Here is a 19,801-nt window from a genome sequence, read left to right as displayed (position 1 = left end):
TGTGACTCAGTTCCCTCATCTTTAAAATGGGGATTAAGACTGTGAGACTTACGTGGGACAGGAACTGTGTCCAACTTGATTTGCTTGTATCCACCCCAGGGCTTAGTACGGTGACTGGCACATAGTAAGTGCTTAACAAATATCATCAGCGCTTAGAACAGTGCTTTGCACATAGTAAGCGCTTAACAAACGCCATCATTATTATTATTATCATCATCATCATCCTAGAAACTGGGCTGGTGGCGATTCAGGAGTGAGAGACTGGTATGCTCCCTCCCAGCCCCATCCCTCCAGCCTCTCTCATTTTCTCCCACCTTTGCACCTGTTTGTCCAAAATCAAAATTATATTAAGTAAATGTCTGTCTCCCCCTCTAAACTGTAAGCTTATTATGGGCAGGAAACATGTCCACTAATTCTCTTGTATTTTACTCTCCCAAGTGCTTAGTACAGTGCTCTGCACATACTAAGTGCTCAATGAATACCACTGATGGATTGATTGATTTGCACAAAATAAGTCACAAAAATAGTCTATTGTGAGATGGAGAAGACTACAGTAGGAATCTTTTTGTTAAAATAATCACAGTTGCTGTGTTCTGTGGAGTTCAGAATCCTATTTGTTCACCCCCTATTAGTTTTCCTATGAATAAAGGATGGGCTTTTAGGGAAATTGAGGCAGTTCATGTTTCCTTGTTCCAGTATCCCTCCTAATTTTCTAACCTACTATTGAGAAATTCACTTCTCTCAAGAATAGTCCAGCTCGTCCCTTCTGAACCCGAATATTTATTCAAAGGCTAAAGCTGCACACAAAATTCAATCTTCCAAAGTGAAACCTCAGGGCTTAACTCTTCACAACAGAGTAATTTCTCTTTCCAATGAGGAGCCATTTTGGACCAAAAAACCTCTGAGACAGAGAGCCAGTCAACCCTGTCACTCAAAATGCATATTGAGACCATCTACCCAGGCTCCGCAGAGTGCGATATTTGCAAAATAAAAAATGCCAGAGATGTGGTATCTAATGACTACACCGCTACAGTTAGTGATTTACAAATAATCCACCTCACCTGTGTAGAATGCAGCACATCTGACACTTGTGTTAAAAAAAAAAAGTATTGGACTGGTGGAGTGCTGTGCTACTCTGTAATTTAAACATCCTAAATTGAAAGCGGATTTTCACCCTAAAGTCCCTTGCAAAAAATAAGCACAGTAAATGAATAACACAGGGTTGTGCTTGGGGTCCAGTGAAACCCAACAGAACTAGTCTTCACAGAAGGATGTCAGTTCTGGCTTTGTTCCAAGCTCCTGAATTGCCTCTGTCCTGATAGCATCAATCTTCTCTCTTCTGCTTATTTGTATACTTGCTGGTAGTGTTCCTTGGGGTGAGTTCTGAGTCTGAGCCTTGGGGAAGAGTCAGCTTCTTTTCCCCAGCCTTACCCACCTGTTGTGGTGTGTGCTGTTGCTGACTTGTTCAGGGAGTTAACTCCCAGTCTTCCAACTGAGGCCCAGGGCCTCAGTCACCTTCCCCTTCCCCTCCGGGGAATAATGACTTCAGTCCCTCCTCTCTTTTTCTGCATCTGATATGCCGGCGCACATGCGAGGCCACCAACCACTAACATCGCGATGAAATGTTGGAAGGTACCTGGCACATGCAGCAGTAGAGCAGGTGTGTTCCACTTGGATGAACCTTGAAGACTTGGCAGCTGCCAAGCTGTTAAGAGGTATAATTGCACCTCTTAGCTTGGAGTTTGTATAGGATGAATTAAAAGTAAATTTTTTTTAAAAAAAACAAACCACCTGATTCCCTTTTTTTTCCCAAAAAGACTTCGGGTTTACGGTTCAGAACAAATTCAATGAGAGGTGGTATGTGATGCAAAGACATGACAAAGACAAAGATTGGAACTGGTCTTTCCCTAGTCGAAAAAGCATGGCCTGGATTCTAGTCCCAGCTCTGTCACTTGCCTGCTCTCTGAACTTGGGTCAGTTACTTAACTTCTCTGTGCCTCAGTTTCCCCAACTGTAAAACGAGGACTCGATACCAGTTCTCCCTCCTACCTAGACTGTGAGCCTCATGTAGGACTGGTACTATGTCCGACCCGTTTATCTTGTAGCCACCCCAACACTAAGAAGATGCTTGACTCACACATAGTAAGTGCTTAACAGATATTATAATGAATGAATGCAGAGAAAATGGCCCAGGACATGGTCATTCATGAGGGCAAAGAGGGATAATTCTGATCCATTCTCTCTACGCTTCTGTACAAACAGATCTAGCAAAAGATGCATACAGTGATCCTGCTGCTGAGCTAGGGTTACCCGTGCCAGATTAAAATGGGACCATGATTATTTTGCTAAAACAACTAAGCAACGCAAAGAGTGTGGTCACAGCAGGTACTCAAAAAGCTCAGTCATCGATGGGTTGGTCATCGGCCTCGTGACTCACACTGAACCCAAGGCATGCGATTATCTGAGACAATCACATGGTTTCTCATAGGCATCCTCTGCTATGTGGGCACAGAACCCTCTTTATGTTTGTGCATTCTCAGGAAGTCAAACACCGATGAGTTGTGCTTTCAGTGTTTATCCTCGAAGGAAAGAAAATACTTTTTTTTTTTTAAGAAGGAAAATCGACATTTGCAAATCCTTTGCAATACTTGGGGCTGGCTCCCATAAGCGATGGACCAGCTCAGGGGTGATATGATATTATGAATGGAGAACAAATTGGATTTATGACTCAACAGCTTTGATTTACATCCATTTAGGAAGGGAATCCAAGTTTACATAGCTCAAGTTGGTAAGGCCAGGGTTGTGTGATGGTGGAGAGGGGAGGATTGCTATTCTGTAACCCCAATACATGAACAGAGGACACTCCAGAGATGGCACAGGTTGGGTGAGCTGAGCAGGGCCGGGGGGCAGTTGTCTGTGAGTGATCATTCTACTAGTTCCACATCTCCTTCTAATCCCGGCTCTGCCACTTGTCTGCTGTGTGACCTTGGGCAAGTCACTTTACTTCTCTGGGCCTCAGTTATCTCATCTGTAAAATGTGAATTGAGACTGCGAGCCCCACTTGGGACAGGGACTGTGTCCAACCCATTTCCTTTTATTTACTCCAGCGCTTAGTACAGTGCCTGGCACATAGTGAGTGCTTAAACAAATACAATAATAATAATAATAATAATAACAATAATAAAGGAGAGAGATAAGGCAGAGAAGCAAGGTAGCATGATAGACAAATAAAATAGATATGCCTGAAAAAACATTTTCAGTAGTCATTTTATCCAGAACAAACACAAAAGAAAAGCCCACATTCAAAACACTGAGATTCCTTCTCCTCAAATGTTTACCTTTCTTGGAGTTGCAGGCCCTTTCTCTGCCTCAGTTAGTTCATGGGGGAGGAGGGGAGAGGAATCGTGGACTATCTCTGATGACTGTACATCTTCATTCTGCGCTAAAGATGAAAAATATCAACATATGACATGATTTGATAAAATCAAGCAAATCAAAGTTTGGTAAAAAGAATGACTGTCAATAATTACACGACGCAAGGCAATTAGGGCTGATTTCAAATGCTTGCCTCTAAAAAGCCCTATTGACAACAGGGGAGGGTTTCTGGCCAGCAGAGTGCTGCGTCAACATTTCTGAAATGCATCATTTGCAACCAATGCCAGTCGAAGAGAATGGCGAACCGGCCCAGGTGCCAATTTTTCGTTTGGGGCAAGCAGGCGGGAGAGCTTCCAAAACGTGGGGTCCTAGAGGCCCAGAACCAACAGAGACCCAAGAAGAGGTCCAGAGAGACAGATCGGGAACTGGGCAGGATAAAGCAAGTTCTCAGCTGGAGCCGGGGCTAGCTGGGGTAGAGATCAGCCCCTGCTCCAGGTCAGAAGCTTATTCCGGAGGGGAGGGCTCAAGGTGTCATGGATCAGGGACATGGGAGACCTGATCCCTTCTGGGGCCAGGTGGGAGCTTATTGGCTTTGGGGCAAGACCATAATATAGAGCTGGATGTGGGGGACTGGGTGGAAGGGAGGGAGGCCCTTGTTCTGACTCCAAAGTCAAGCAGGGGGAAGTCAAGCCCCACAGCACTTATGTACGTATCAGTAATTTATCTGTAATAATAATGATAATGGCATTTATTAAGCGCTTACTATGTGCAAAGCACTGTTCTAAGCACTGGGGAGGTTACAAGGTGATCAGGTTGTCCCACGTGGGGCTCACAGTCTTCATCCCCATTTTACAGATGAGGTAACAGGCCCAGAGAAGTTAACTGACTCGCCCAAAGTCACACAGCTGACAAGTGGCGGAGCCTGGATTTGAGCCGATGACCTCTGACTCCAAAGCCCGTGGTCTTTCCACTGAGCCACGCTGTTTACTCCGTAGAGTAACTCTTACTCTGTAGAGAAGCAGTATGGTGTAGTGGATAAAGCATGGGCCTGGGAGACATGGGTTCTAATCCTGGCTCCGCCACTTCATTCATTCATTCATTCGTATTTATTGAGTGCTTACTGTGTGCAGAGCACTGTACTAAGTGCTTGGGAAGTACATGTTGACCTTGGGCAAGTTGCTTCACTTCTCTGTGCCTCAGTTACCTCATCTGTAAAATGGGGATTGAGATGGTGAGCCGCACATGGGACAGGGTCTGTGTCCAACCCAATTTGTTGGTATCCACCCCAGTGCTTAGTACACAGTGCCTGGCACATAATAAGTGCTTATCAAATACCATAATTATTATCATTATTATTTATTCTACTATCTGTCTCCCCCTCTAGACTGTAAGCTTATTTTGGGCAGGGAATGTGCCTGTTTATTGTAATACTGTACTCCCCCAAGTGCTTAGTACAGTGCTTTGCACACAGTAAGTGCTCAATAAATATGACTGAACAATAATAATAATAATAATAATGGCATTTATGAAGCACTTATTATATGTAAAGCACTATTCTAAGCATTGGGGATTTTACAAGGTGATCAGGTTGTCCCACCTGGGGCTCACAGTCTTAAATCCCCATTTTACAGATGAGGTCACTGAGGCACAGAGAAGTGAAGTGACTTGCCCAAAGTCACCCAGCTGACAATTGGAGGAGCTGGGATTTGAACCCATGACTTCCGACTCCAAAGCCTGTGCTCTTTCCACTGAGCCAATGAGAAGCCCTTAGGAACCCCCCCACTGAGATTCCAGGATTGGGAAAACCCATTCCCATGGCCATCAATCAGAGAAGGCTCAATCTTGTCGGGGGTGGTAGAATTAGTAATTGTAGCAGGGCAAAGGTACTTATTGAGTGCCTACTGAGTGCAAGGCCCTATACTAAGTAAGTGCTTGGGAGATATGACAGAAGCACAAGGTATATTTCCTACTCGCATGAAGAGAAGCAGCGTGGCTCAGTGGAAAGAGCACAGGCTTTGGAGTCAGAGGTCATGGGTTCAAATCCCAGCTCCACCACTTGTCAGCTGTGTGACTTTGGGCAAGTCACTTAACTTCTCTGGGCCTCAGTTACCCCATCTGTAAAATGGAGATGAAGACTGTGAGTCCCCCGTGGGACAACCTGATCACCTTGTAACCTCCCCAGTGCTTAGAACAGTGCTTTGCACATAGTAAGCACTTAATAAATGCTACCATTATTACTACATTCTAGCAGGGGAGAAAGAAAGATTAATATCGAATATGCAGATGTACACAAGCTCTGAGGATGGGCAAAAATAAACAAAAACCTAAGTGTAAGAGGTGGCTGAAGGGTTGGTTGATAAGAATTGGGTACCTGATAATTGGCTGGGAAAGAGTTTTTGGAGGAGGCTGGCGTTTAGGAAGACTTTGAGGAAGGGGAGGACTGAGGTCTGGGATTCACAGACGGAAGGAAGTTCCCAACCCTGGGGGACAATGTGAGTGAGAGATAGGGGGAGAGTGGGATAATAAGCCAGGAGGTGGGCTTGGGAGATGCAAAGAGTGAAGGCAGGGGAGTATGGAGTGAAGAGTAGTTTAGTTTAGTTAGTTTAGTTAGTTAGTTTAGTTTAGTAGTTTAGTTTAGTTTATTTATTTTACTTGTACATAGCTGTTCTATTTATTTTATTTTGTTAGTATGTTTGGTTTTGTTCTCTGTCTCCCCCTTTTAGACTGTGAGCCCACTGTTGGGTAGGGACTGTCTCTATATGTTGCCAATTTGTACTTCCCAAGTGCTTAGTACAGTGCTCTGCACATAGTAAGTGCTCAATAAATACGATTGATGATGATGATGATAGTAAGATTAGTAAAAAGGAGCTACCTTACTGAGTGGATCAATCAATCATATTTATTGAGTGCTTACTCTCTGCAGAGCACAGAGCTGACTCTTCATAAACAGATAATTATAATAATTTTGATATTTGTTAAGCACTTCCTATGTGCCAGGCACTGTACTAAGCCCTGGGATAGATAATTAGATCCCACATGGGGCTCATTGTCTAGTAGGAGGGAATATGAGCCTGTTCTAGACTGTGAGCCCGTTGTTGATTACGGATTGTCTATTTGTTGCCGAAATGTACTTTCCAAGCACTTAGTACAGTGCTCTGCACACAGTAAGCGCTCAATAAATACGACTGAATGAATACAGGTATTTAATCCTCACTTTGAAGATGAGGGAACTGAAGAACAGAGAAGTTAAGTGACTTGCCCAAGGTCACACATTAGGAACTTCCCAAGCACTTAGTACAGTGCTCTGCACACAGTAAGCGCTCAATAAATACGATTGAATGAATGAATGAATGGCAGAGCCAGAATTGGAACCCAGGTCCTACCCACTCTGTTACATTGTTCTCTCCCAAGCATTTAGTACAGTGCTTAGAAAGCACAATATAATTGATTCATTTACTGATAAGGTCCTCTGACTCCCATGCCTGTGCTCTATTCATTAGGCCATGCTGCTTCTCTGATCCTGAATAGTATCACCTGACTATTCTCTGTTGCTAAAATAGGCCAGAAGAGTATTTTGGAAATGCAAGTACAGTTGGGAAGGAAAGAGAGAGAAAAGGTAATTAAAGTTTTCTAGTAAAGTTTTAAAAGTCAGTGCTCCAGGATCTATTTTTCTAACCTTGCTTCTGCCCTGATAATTTTTTCCTGGGTACTAGCTGATGTAGAACAGTGTGGCTCAGTGGAAAGAACACGAGCTTGTGATTCAGAGGTCATGGGTTCAAATCTTAGCTCTGCCGCTTGTCAGCTGTGTGACTTTGGGCAAGTCACTTAACTTCTCTGGGCCTCAGTTACCTCATCTGTAAAATGGGGATGAAGACTGTGAGCCCCACATGGGACAACCTCATCACCTTGTATCCTTCCCAGAGCTTAGAACAGTGCTTTGCACATAGTAAGCACTTAACAAAGTCTGTCATTATTATTATTATTATTATTAGAACATCGATATTAATTCACCTAGTCTTTCAGGGAAAAGAATGAAATACAAGAGCTTCCAGTCAGAGGCCAAGATATTATCCATTGCCCACCTCTATCACTTAGGATTTGTTTATTTTTACTCATCCTCTGCATCTATGTTTTCATATATAAAACACAGTGAGAAAGCAGCATGACATAATGGAAAGAGCACAGGCCTCTAGGAATCAGAGGGTCTAGGTTCTAATCCTGGCTCTTCTACTTGTCTGCCAAGGGAAAGTCCCTTAACTTCTCTGTGCCTCAGTTTCCTCATCTGTTAAAAGATTAAATACCTGTTCACCCTGTTAGGCTGTGAGCTCCATGGCATCTGACCTGGTTATCTTGATTAGATATAATAATAATTGCAGAATTTATTCAGCACTTGCTATGTGACAGGCAGCTTACTAAATGCTGGAGTAGATACAAGGTAATCAGGTTCCACACAGGGTTCATAGTTTAAATAGGAGGGAGAACAGGTATTGAATTCCCATTTCGCAGTTGGGGGAACTGAGGAGCAGAGAAGTTAAATGACTTGCCCAGGGTCACACAGCAGACAAATGGCAGAGCCAGGATTAGAACCCAGGTCCTTTCATTCCTAGGCCTGTGCGCTTTCCACTGATTCTACCCCAGTGCTTTGTACAATGCTTAGACTTCTAGACTGTGAGCCCACTGTTGGGTAGGGACCATCTCTATATATTTCCGACTTGTACTTCCCAAGTCCTTAGTACAGTGTTCTGCACACAGTAAGCACTCAGTAAATACGACAATGAATGAATGAATGCTTAGCACACAGTAAAGCACCTAAATACCTTTATTATTATTATTATTATTATTACCTGATTTAAACATTAAGAATTTATTTCTTCTGATTTCACTGCTTGCAAGTCTGTTTTTATCTGTCTTCCCCACCAGAGTGTGAGCTCCCTGCGGACATGGAATATGTCTTGGGCTTCTGTTGTACTTTTCCAAGCAACTGAGTACAGTGGCAAGTACAATGCACTGCACTCAGTAAATTTCACTACTACTATCAGTACTTCCACTGCTACTAGGACACAAGAAGGTACCTGAGGTCAAGAACAATTTCATCGTGTAGAAGCTGACCATCAGGGCTACTTTTTCTCAATCTTCTAATCCTGACAGTTGTCACCAAATTCAGCAACGGATTTCATTTAAGGCCCAGATCCAGGCCTGGTATGTAAACCAAATATATTCACTATTATGTTCTTTTTCAAATAGAATTTATATGTTAACTGCTCTCCCATCTGACTTTATCAGATGGAGGAAGTATGATTTTCCTTTGAGCATCGGGAGCTTTTTTCCTGAAGTCTGATTTTTGGAGATTCAGAAAGGGAGATAAGGTCCAGCAATGTGTCCCTACTTTTAACCTATCCCCTTGGTTTTACAGACAATAAAGATTTCTTCTCTAATTGTGTTATTTGAGTAAAATGGACACTCATGTCAAAGCACCCTCAATACACCTAGTTACAGTCAACAGAGGAATAGATTCTACATCATAATAATAATCATTATGGTATTTGTTTAAGCGCTTACTATATACCAGGCACTGTACTAAGCATTGGGGTGAATACAGGCAAATCAAGTTGGACACAATCCCTTGTCCCATCTGGGACTCACAGCCTCAATCCCCATTTTACAGATGAGGTAACTGATGCACAGAGAAGTGAAGCGACTTGCCCGAGGTCACACAGCAGACAAGTGGCAGAGCGAGGATTAGAACCCATGACCTTCCAACTCCCAGGACCATGCCATGCCATCCACTATGCCATGCTGCTTCTCTACTACATCATATTTAAAACAGATCATGACCAGAGTCAGTTTGCATAAAGCAGTGAGATGATGCTATCATATAGACTTAGTAGTTAAAGTATAGATGATTTTGTTTCTGCTTATTGTTCCTCAATAAAACAGCTTTTTTTAAAAAAAATTCAGGTTGAATTTCCATTCATATAACTTTATCTTCACCTTTTAGGGCCTGGTGGTCATTTCACAGCTCTGGGCTACTCCTTTCTAGAAGTTGCACCCCAAATGGAGTTTTAATTCTCCTTTATTTTGGAATGAAAGTATCCAGGGAAACAGGGGAAACAGTTTTTAGTTTTGTTCAGGTAGATTGCTGGCTGAGCCACCCTAACTTTCCAGGGTGGGCGTGTGAGGACTGAAGAAGCACCGAGGAGGCTGTGAACTGATGAGCCATTGTGGGAACCCAAGCGAGATGCCAAAATTCTGTGTAAAACAGGTGGCTGGGAAACGGGGGCTGGGCGAGGAAGCCGGGGGTGGGGGGAACCGTGCGGCTTGGGAGATGAGAAAAGGAGACTGACCCAGAGCAATCTCAGGATGCGACAGGCTTCAAACATTTCATGGGCTCCTAGATTTTCCTTTGCTACTTTTTGCACCCTAAGAAGTAACTGCCATATCATCTCACACACATTCACCTTTGGTAGATTGTAAAAACAGAGCGCCACAGTAGACTAAACAGCGGTGCGTGATATAATCTTGGACCATCAGTTATGCCCGCATTGGTCTATCAGGAAGAGAACATAAAACTTACTTTCACCAGCCACATAATTAGCTGGAAAATAACCTTGCTGTCCACTTGCTAGGCAGCCAAACCACCAGTTATCATTATCTTTGTACAACACTTGGATAATGTCACCTCGATGGAGGGTTAGCTCATCTGATCGATGCGCTGGGTAGTCATAAAGAGCCACGACCTAAAAGAGAGATAAGACCACCACAGCTTTATCACAACTGTGCCACAGAGAAAACCCCCCAACATTCACTTCCTCTTGTAGAAAAGCAGCTGAAACCAAAGCTGCACTTTGGTAAGGCTGAGGCCGTCTCAAGGTTTGCTAATGGGATCAGGGGTGGTGGGAACGCAGCAGGAGAAGCAAGATAAAGGACTGTGGGATTGTAGAAATGGTTAAGAGCATTCAATACACTAAGATTAGCTTCAAAACAGCAGATGTTAGGTTTTTTTTCGGCAATTTACTTGTGAAGAAAATGAAAAAAAAAAAAGAGCCCGTGTATGCCTTCTTAGAATTGTTACACCACCTTTAGATCCCATTCTCCGTGTGTGCCAAGCAGATGTGTTTAAATACATTCTTCGAATAATACATTTGACAGTTTTACTAAAAGAAAAACCCCCAATAGAACCCAGTTTTAAAGCTTTATTTTGATCACTTGGCTTGCTGCTAATGTCTCTTTTTGAGACACATCCCTGTATAAACATTTGTATATTGAATGACTATATAATTATCTGCATAATAATGCTTTTGTTTGTCTTTGAAAAACAAAATCACCTCGACCAGGCAAAATGTCCCAATCAGAATCATCTGTGTCATTATGGATTCGCCGCAATCGATAGCTACTTAACTTGCTCAAATCTACATGATCAGGAAGTGACTCCAATGCCATTTAGACTTCTTCTGACCAAACATGTTAAAAATAAGATCAAAAAATTAGATTATCATAATTTCTACCATTGTCCAACAAGTGCTAAGAGCTGTTTTATCGGGTTTTCATGCATAAAAAAATTATCTTGTGCTCCCATGCTTACAGACCTCAACAAGGCTTGGCTTTATTCATCTTCTTTTTTTTCTTTCCCCGTGGGGCTTTGAAAACTTCTAGCATCCACCCCTATATTTCTAATTTTAATTGTGAATTTGCCATCATACTCTACAGAGTACACTACTCTACAGATTGAACTACAGTTGCATTTTTTTGTTATGGTATTTGTCAATCAATCAATCACTCAATCGCATTTATTGAGCGCTTACTGTGGGCAGAGCACTGTACTAAGCGCTTGGGAAGTACAAGTTGGCAAGCACTTACTATATGCCAGGCACTGTACTAAGCACTGTTGTAGATACAAGCTACTTGGGTTGGACACAGTTCATGTACCACATGAGGCTCACAGTCTTAATTCCCATTTTACATATGAGGTAACTGAAGCATAGAGAAGTTAAGTGACTTGCCCAAGGTCACACAGCAAACATGTGGCAGAGCCGGAATTAGAAACCAGTACCCTCTGACTTCCAGATGTATTCTCTATCCACTAGGCAACACTGTTTCTTGCTTATTACTTGTCAACTGGGGCAAATTTTAACCCATGTAGACATTATTACTACCTCACCTCCTTTGTCAGTTGTAAGTCAATGCTTGTACACAACATAAATGTCTACTCATTTTAGGTTTATTTCTTCATTTGGTTCTGAGATAACACTGCAATATCAGGAGTTATTTATGCTTTAGCTTGTGTGTTTTTCATGCTGATGCGGATATTCCTTCTGCTTTAAATAAAAAATATACAAATTCCTAAAGACAAGAAGCCATGTCTATTTTCATGTGGTGCCCAACCCAGCAGCACAAGTATTTATATATCAATGAGTGTTGATTAGAAAACACATTCAATTATCTGGAGAATATGGACAACAGCAGTAGTTGCTAACAGAAAATGACAGATAATCCACATATTATCTCTCCCGCACATGTAAACACACACACAGTTGAACCTAGACTCATTTCCTCTAGGATTATGAGCTTGTTATGGGCAGGGACTGTGTCTCTCTGCTGTGTCTTGTACTCTCCCAAGTGCTTAGTACAGTGCTTTGCACACAGTAAGCGCTCAATAAATACAACTGAACGAATGCCCACTAAAGCAGGTTGTTATTTCTTTTCATCTGCAGGAGAGCGCCCAGCATCCAAAGGATCATCTTTACTAGTGTGGTAGCAGCAGGTCTGGAAAGGAAGTGGGAGGAGATATGGATGAAAATGGCCAAGGGAATTGGCTTCCCAGTGGTAGTAGAGGGCTTAGAAACAGGGTGCAAAGAATTCGAAGTGGCATGGATAAACTGGAATATAGATAAGGCAGGAGCTTATTCTACTGTAGAGAAGCAGCGTGGCTTAGTGGAAAGAGCACGGGTTTGGGAGTCAGAGGTCGAGAGTTCTAATCCCGGCTCCACCACCAATTAACGGTGTGACTTTGGGCAAATCACTTGACTTCTCTGTGCCTCAGTTACCTCATCTGCAAAATGGGGATTAAAACCGTGAGCCCCACGTAGGACAACCTGATTACCTTGTATCTACCCCGGTGCTTAGAACAGTGCTCAGCACATAGTAAGTGCTTAACAAATGCCATTATTATTATTACTCTATTTATTTATTACTCTATTTATTTATTTTACTTGTACCTATCTATTCTATTTATTTTATTTTGTTAGTATGTTAGGTTTTGTTCTCTGTGTTAGGTTGTCTCTGTTAGGTTTTGTTCTCTCCCTTCTAGACTGTGAGCCCACTGTTGGGTAGGGACTGTCTCTATATGTTGCCAGCTTGTACTTCCCAAGTGCTTAGTACAGTGTTCTGCACACAGTAAGCGCTCAATAAATACAACTGATTGATTGATTGCTTGATTACTATTATTTTGATTTGCCCCACTCCATATCCTGAATCTGAAAAATTTCCAATTCAGTCTTACTGCTTCCACAAAATTTTCAAACACCTCCCCCGGCTTCTTCTTCCTCTTTTTTTTTAAAAAAAAAAAAATGGTCATTGTCCTTTTTAAAATCTAGTACATCTTTCTTTTATGTAGACCCCCCTTCTCGCTTTCTTCTCTTTGGTCCCTTCAAAATACAATGGAATCATCTTCCTCTCCCATCACTGTGACCCTGTATCTTCCATCTTTCAACCAGTTCCCTCTTGGTTTCCAAAAAACCTTTTAATCGTAGATGACTCGCCTAGCAGGCTCTCCCTATCTATCACTTCCTGTTCTTTGTGGTCAAGCATACTGTCTGATTATATTGGTTTCCTTTTCCAACTCCCACCTCCAAACATTCTGTCAGAGTTCTGTTTTCTAACACACTTGAAGACCACATGGTAGCCTCAAGAGTTTTTGCCTGTCCTTGGACCTGGGGTGCAGGTTAGACATGGTTCTTGCCCTTAAGGACTTCATAATCTAGTGGGGAGACAAGATGGGCAAATACAGATATAATACAAATATGTACTGTATGGCACCTGCTTAGGGGGAAATTCTCCATTGAAGCACCAGGCCACCCAGGGGCAGGATGGCCAGAGTAGATGTAAACTGAACGTGGAAAGGAGGAAAGGGCTGACATCAACTTATTCAGTTGCTCAAATACTCAGAAACGCTTGGATCGACGTGGCATCTTCTTTTCAAGCATGGGATTCATTACTACAAGTAATCAACAGATGCAAGAAGGTTTACACAAATACACGGTTGAGAGTCCAGTATACATTAGAGGGTAAAGGTAGGGATGTGAGCAGCCCTGCCGCTGTCAGATATCCAATATGTTTAGTATTCACTGCACTACATTTCACTACACTTTTTGGCTACAGCGGAAGGCAGTATTGGAAGGGAAGCAGGGTGGCTTAGCTAATAGAGCACAGGACTGGGAGTCAGAAGGAACTGGGTTCTAATCCTGGCTCTGCCACTTGTCTGCTGCGTGACCTTGGACACTTAACTTCTCTGGGCCTCAGGTACTTCATTTATAAAATGGAGATTAAGGCTGTGAGCTCCTTGTGGCACATGGAGTGTGTCCAACTTGATTAGCTTGTACCTCAAAACACAGCCCTTAATACAGTGTTTGTCAAAGAGTAAGTGCTTAACAAATCATATGTGGGACGTAGACTGTGTCTCTGACCTGATTAGCTTGTGTGTACCCCAGTGCTTAGTACAGTGCCTGGTGCACAATAAGCACTTAAGAAATACCATGAAAAATGCAACTGTGTAGATTCATGCTGTGTTGCACATGTGAGTACTAGAACCCAAGTCTTTCTCAACCTGGGGTTCTGCAACACTGATACCCCCATGTTTTAGGAGAATGGGGGTGTGCAGGGCTAGTTTGGATCACCAGGCCTGGCTCAGTAAGGGCATTACTTACATTCTTTAGTCACTTCAAAATGCAGTGGAATAACCTTCCTGTCCCATCACTGTGAACCTATATCTTCCATCTTTCAACCAGTTCCCCCTTGGTTTCCAAAAACCCCTTTAATTGTAGATGATTCGCCTACCAGGCTCTACGTATCTATCACTTCCTGTTTGTTGTGGTCAAGCATACTGTCTAATTACATCGGTTTCCTTTTCTCTATTTGTCTCTATTTGTTCCCATTTTTGTTGACATCTCCGGGCTGGTCTGCCTTGTCTCCTCTATTAAACTGTAAATTCTTGGAGGGCAGGGGATGTGTCTAGTATAGTCATAAACACCCTGTGGATGCTCAGTAATTACTTACTGATTAACAGAATATCCATTCTAGAAATGAAACCATACCGACTGCATTGTTCATATTTGTCAGGCCTCCTTAAGCATTGATAGACCTTAAACATCCCAAGGCCTAAGGTCATATGAACATAAAGGAAACATAACTGCATTCCTAATATTTTGGTGAAAAGTCCATTAATAATAATAATGATGGTATTTGTTAAGCGCTTACTATGTGCGAAGCACTGTTCTAAGTGCTGGGTGGGGTATACAAGGTGATCAGGTTGTACCACGTGGGGCTCACAGTCTTAATTCCCATTTTACAGATGAGGTATCTGAGGCACAGAGAAGTTTAGTGGCTTGTCCAAGGTCACACAGCTGACAAGTGGCAGAGCCGGGATTCGAACCCATGACCTCTGACTCCCAAGCCCACGCTCTTTCCACTGAGCCACGCTGCTTCTCTATTAATAATTCATTAACTATTAGCAGCACACGATCTGTGAAAGCCAAGTTGGTAAGATCACACTAATTGCTATTAAAATTGCCCAAATTACACCCAAATTCTGGAATTATTTCACTTCCTTGATTCACAACAAAGGCTGTGTTTATGTAGCTGAGGCAGAATGATGAGGGTCCAACTAGAGGAGACTTTTTTTATGTCAACAGGAAATGACTTCTTTTTCCCACAATGGGGGAATTATCCCCATTATAGGGTTGAATAGTCACTTGTGAAAAATGTTTAAGGAGGGAATGTTGTAAAATGATGTTTCTACCTAAATAATAATAATAATGATGACATTTATTAAGTGCTTACTATGTGGAAAGATGGATGAATAATGTTCAAAAATCAAGGCTTGGCTCTCTGTTTTCTCCATACTGAACCATTTATTGTCTGATCATCCATCAGCATTAACTTAAATATCTCCAGAGGCTCTTGATCGCCATCATTTCCTCACCTACTTGGGTGACCCTATCTTCACTTCAACAACTCTAAATTTTCATCAACTGGTTCTTTACTCTCTCCTCTCCCCTTGCTCCCAAATCCTTCTATGGATTACTCCTCTCCTTTCTTTCTCCCCTTTCCAAATTTACTGGCCTTTACCTGTATGGCTTGGATAAACCTAAGTTCCCTCTAGACTGTACCCTCACTGTGTGCAGAGAATGTTTTCACCAACTATCACATTGTAGTCACCCATGCATTTAGTACAGAACACTGCACTCAGTATGCACTCTAAAAATACTATTGATTGAGTGGAATTGTAACTCTCATTCAGATTTTCTAGCTACCCATTGGCTTTGGTAATGAAAATAACATTACTGGGAAAAATAATATCATGAAAAGAATGCTTAATGGGAAAGATTGCTGGGAGGATTGGGACATGATGGGTTGTGAAGAACCTGTTTCTTGGGATAAAAATACCAACACAACAAAGTCCCCACAAGAGACTTCAACTGTACCAACAGGTATTTTTCCCAACTAGCGGTATGATGATTCTTTAGCAGTATGATGATTCCGAAAAGTAGTGAATTACTGTAATATTCTGCATTGAACCAAGCCTAATGTAGGTAGAGTGAGACTTAATGATGTCAATTAAAGGAGAATTATGTAACTGGGAGTTAATTTCAAATATTAAATCATAAAATTCAGTGTTAAGAACTTTCAGTGTTTATACACAGAACACTGTCGAATGAATTATGAAAGAGCCAAGGCAAAAGCCAGTGGGATAAACCACGATGTCATCAATGTCATCTTCATCATCACAACTGATTGAATGCCTGTGTGCAGACCACTGCATCTGGGGGCCATTTAGAAGAATAAAACACCCTCCCTATGCATAAGGAGCTGAAACCCAGTGAGGGAAGATGTAAGCTCGTCTTCTAGACTGTAAACTCACTGTGGGCCAGGAATGTGTCTGTTATATTGTTATATTGTACTCTCCCAAGTGCTTAGTTCAGTGCCCTGCACACAGTTAGCACTCAATAAATACTACTGATTGAAAAATCAATTGGGAAGAACAATTAGGATGTTTGCTGGTGCGGGGCAAAGAACACAAGTTGGAGAGTAGTAAGAGAAGAGAGTTGAAATGCTGTGGAAACCAGATGATGGACAGACTTAAAGCAACAATCAATAACCTCTGCCCATTGAGGGTCATTGGGCATTTGATGGGGGAATGGAAATAAATGATGAAGAGTTTAGTTTGCTTCTTTGACACAAAGAACTGAGTTCTGTCTAGTTGACATCATGAAGCCCAACTGACTCTGTGATCGACTACTTTACAGAACTAAGTTCATGTTGGTTAAGGGAACATATCCATCAACTCTCCTGTATGATACTCTCCCAAGTGATTACTACAGTGCTCTGCTCACAGTAGGCACTCAATAAATACCACCGATTGACTGAACTCAATATCTTTCCTAATTTATAACTCCCCAACTGAAAACTCAGACACACTCATATATCCAAATGTTCTTTGGGTTTTAAGTTGAGATCAGTGATAAAAAGAAATGTTATCCATGTGTGAGGATGTCTGAATCAATCAATCTATCTTGGTATTTATTGAGTGCTAACATGAAGTGAAAAGGTTAATGCGTATCTATTGTGCAACCATTCCATGCTATTTTAGAAGGCTGGGAAAGGTTTTGGTTCTAACTGTTGGACCGTAGACAACTTGGGTGGTAAGATGTCTGAAAACAGTTTCCTTCAACCGCAATGTTGTCATGTGCTTTGTCTTTTCACGTTGTTTTGTCTCTAGGTGGCAAATCCCTCCTCACGTGATTGTTGCCAACCTCCCAGTTTCCATTTCGGACTGTGAGCTCCCTGAGGGCCAGGGTCGAAATATTGTTTATCCATTGTTGTACTGCCCAGGGCTCGGTAAAGTGTTTGGCACACAGAAGTTAGGCGAAAACCACTAATGAATGAATGACTATATTGTTAAATCACAACAGTCCACTAATGACTGGATTGCTAAAGGGCTCTACCACATTACTGAGGGAATATTTACCGGCAGAAAAAAGAGTAGTGGGGTCAGTCAGTAAGGAAGGCTTTCTAAATTTTCTCCACAGAATTATCATTAGTAAAATAATCCTGCTGGCATCCTTCGATCGCCTCCTTCCATCTCTGAAATGACTTCGAGGATCAACAAAGGGAAGAACAGCAGTCCGGGAGTGAACACATACTGAGTGGGACAGTGTGGCCTAATGGAAAGAGAATGGGCTTGGGAGTCAGAGGACCTGGGTTCTAATCCTGGCTCTGCTACTCACCTGCTGTGCGACCTTGGGCAGGTCACCTAACTTCTTTGTGCCTCAGTTTCCTCATCTGTAAAACAGGGATTCAGTCAATATCTACGCTCCCTCCCACTGAGGCTGTGATCTGCAAGTGAGACAGGGACATGTGTCCAAGCTGATTTATCTACCACAGAGCTTAGTACAGGGCTGGGCACATGGTAAACGTTCCACAAATACCATCATTAAATATGTAAGATGGCAAGAGCTTCTTCTTGAAATGAACAGATGATTGAACAGCATGGGAGGATGACCTTCCTGAGTTGATCCTGGATATGCATTCAGTCAGGAGCTAGAGGAATCATTTAGTAGGTGTAGAGGAGAGAGCTCAAGGGAACTCCCTGATATTTAAGTTCAGAAAGTCATGTTTGACAGCTGTACCGATCACTAAGACATGCTTCCTTCTGCCAGTTCTCGGTGTAATTTTAGAAAGAGGAGCACAGGCATTGAACATCTTCTGCGGCCAAATTACAACTTCAGGTGGCAGGTCCCTCCATGGGGAGTTTGGGAAAGGATTTCCTTTCGTCTGGGCCTGGGAAGGTTTGCCCCCATGTTAGGGATGACACTCCTGTAAGAGGAAATGTCAGCGAGAGAGGAAGGACTTTGGGAACCAGCAGAAACAGCAGGAGATAGTCTGACATTGACTTAATCACAGCTAAATCATATGACTAAACTAGTTAATTGGTGTTTAATAAAATCAAGCAGTGACTGGATGGATTAGAAGTGAAGTTGCACAACACTTGGATTTGAAAGGGTAAATTCATCTGAAAGAAGGGTCGGGGTAATTTGGTTTCTTTCATTGGCTCTACCTCTGCCTCGCGCTCCCTAACTGTGGGTGTCCCTTACAATTCTGCTGTTGGTGTGCTTCTCCTGTCCATTCGCACTCTCTGTCTTGGGGAGCTCATCCTCTCCCAAAGCTTCAATACCACTTCTAGGTGATTACAATCAAATGTACCTCGCTCACCCTGACCTCTCTCTTCTGTCTCCCCTTTCTAGACTGTGAGCCCGTTGTTGGGTAGGGACCGTCTCTATATGTTGCCAACTGTACTTCCCAAGTGCTTAGTACAGTGCTCTGCACACAGTCAGCACTCAATAAATATGACTGAATGAATAAATGAATGCACTCTCCCACCTCCCAGAACATATATCTATACCCACATGTGCCGTGGCCTTTCAAGCTCAATATGTCCAAAGCCGAATTCAATTTTCCATCCAAATCATCTCCCTGATCTAACTCTTCCATCACTGTAGACAGCACCACTATCCTTCCTATGTCCCAAGCCCTTACATAACCCCGGCATTATCCTCGGCTCCTCTTTTTCTTTAAGCCCCCAGATTCGGTCACCAAATCCTATCACTTCTGCCTTCAGAACACTCTAGAGTCCATCCTTTCTCCCCATCTAAATGGCCGCCAAGCGAGTCCAGGAACCTGTTACACTGTGGCTTGATTACAGTTCTCATCGACCTCCCTGCCTCCAATCTCTCCCATGTTTCATACTGCTGCCTGGATCGTATTCCCATAATGTTGTCTGCACATCTCCCTGCTCCTCGAAAAGCTCCACTCATTTCCCATTCAACTGATCCATAGCATTTATTGAGCACTTGCTGCGTGTGGAAGCTTGGAAAAGTACAAGAGAGTTGATAAACTTAATCTCTGCCTACAAGGAGCCTACAGTCTCCAAGCAGAAGCTTTGGCCCGCCAGCTTCTAAACACTCCATTAGGGCTCTCCCTCTCTCTCCCTTCTCCTCCACTTCCTTCTCCCGCATTCAATCCCAGTTTACATACTATGTTCCTTTCAAGCTAACCTACCTATTTTGCGTTATTGTGCCTCCGACGGCTTGCTCACACCCCTTTCCTGTCTGGAACTCCCCACTCCTTCATAATGACAGACCATCTTCAAAAC

The 19,801-nt window shown here is 42.6% G+C and overlaps 1 protein-coding gene across 3 annotated transcripts in view; it reads right to left on the bottom strand.

Moving 5' to 3' along the window:
• Positions 1-19,801, bottom strand: part of AHI1 (Abelson helper integration site 1) — a 261,125-nt gene that overhangs the window by 29,203 nt on the left and 212,121 nt on the right. For 2 of the 3 annotated variants that reach the window (XM_038772630.1, XM_038772621.1), the window contains exons 22-23: positions 9,950-10,112; positions 3,339-3,442 (exon numbers count right to left, since the gene is read on the bottom strand). In XM_038772630.1, coding sequence (XP_038628558.1) covers positions 3,339-3,442; positions 9,950-10,112 — 267 coding nt within the window. Of the gene's footprint in view, positions 1-3,338; positions 3,443-9,949; positions 10,113-19,801 lie in introns of those variants that run through there. The other variant, XM_038772639.1, reaches the window with a different exon arrangement.

The sequence above is a fragment of the Tachyglossus aculeatus genome, chromosome 2, assembly GCF_015852505.1.
Source record: "Tachyglossus aculeatus isolate mTacAcu1 chromosome 2, mTacAcu1.pri, whole genome shotgun sequence".
Lineage (NCBI taxonomy): Eukaryota > Metazoa > Chordata > Mammalia > Monotremata > Tachyglossidae > Tachyglossus > Tachyglossus aculeatus.
Note: the sequence above shows the minus strand (reverse complement) of the source record. Positions and strands in the feature narration are given on the sequence as shown.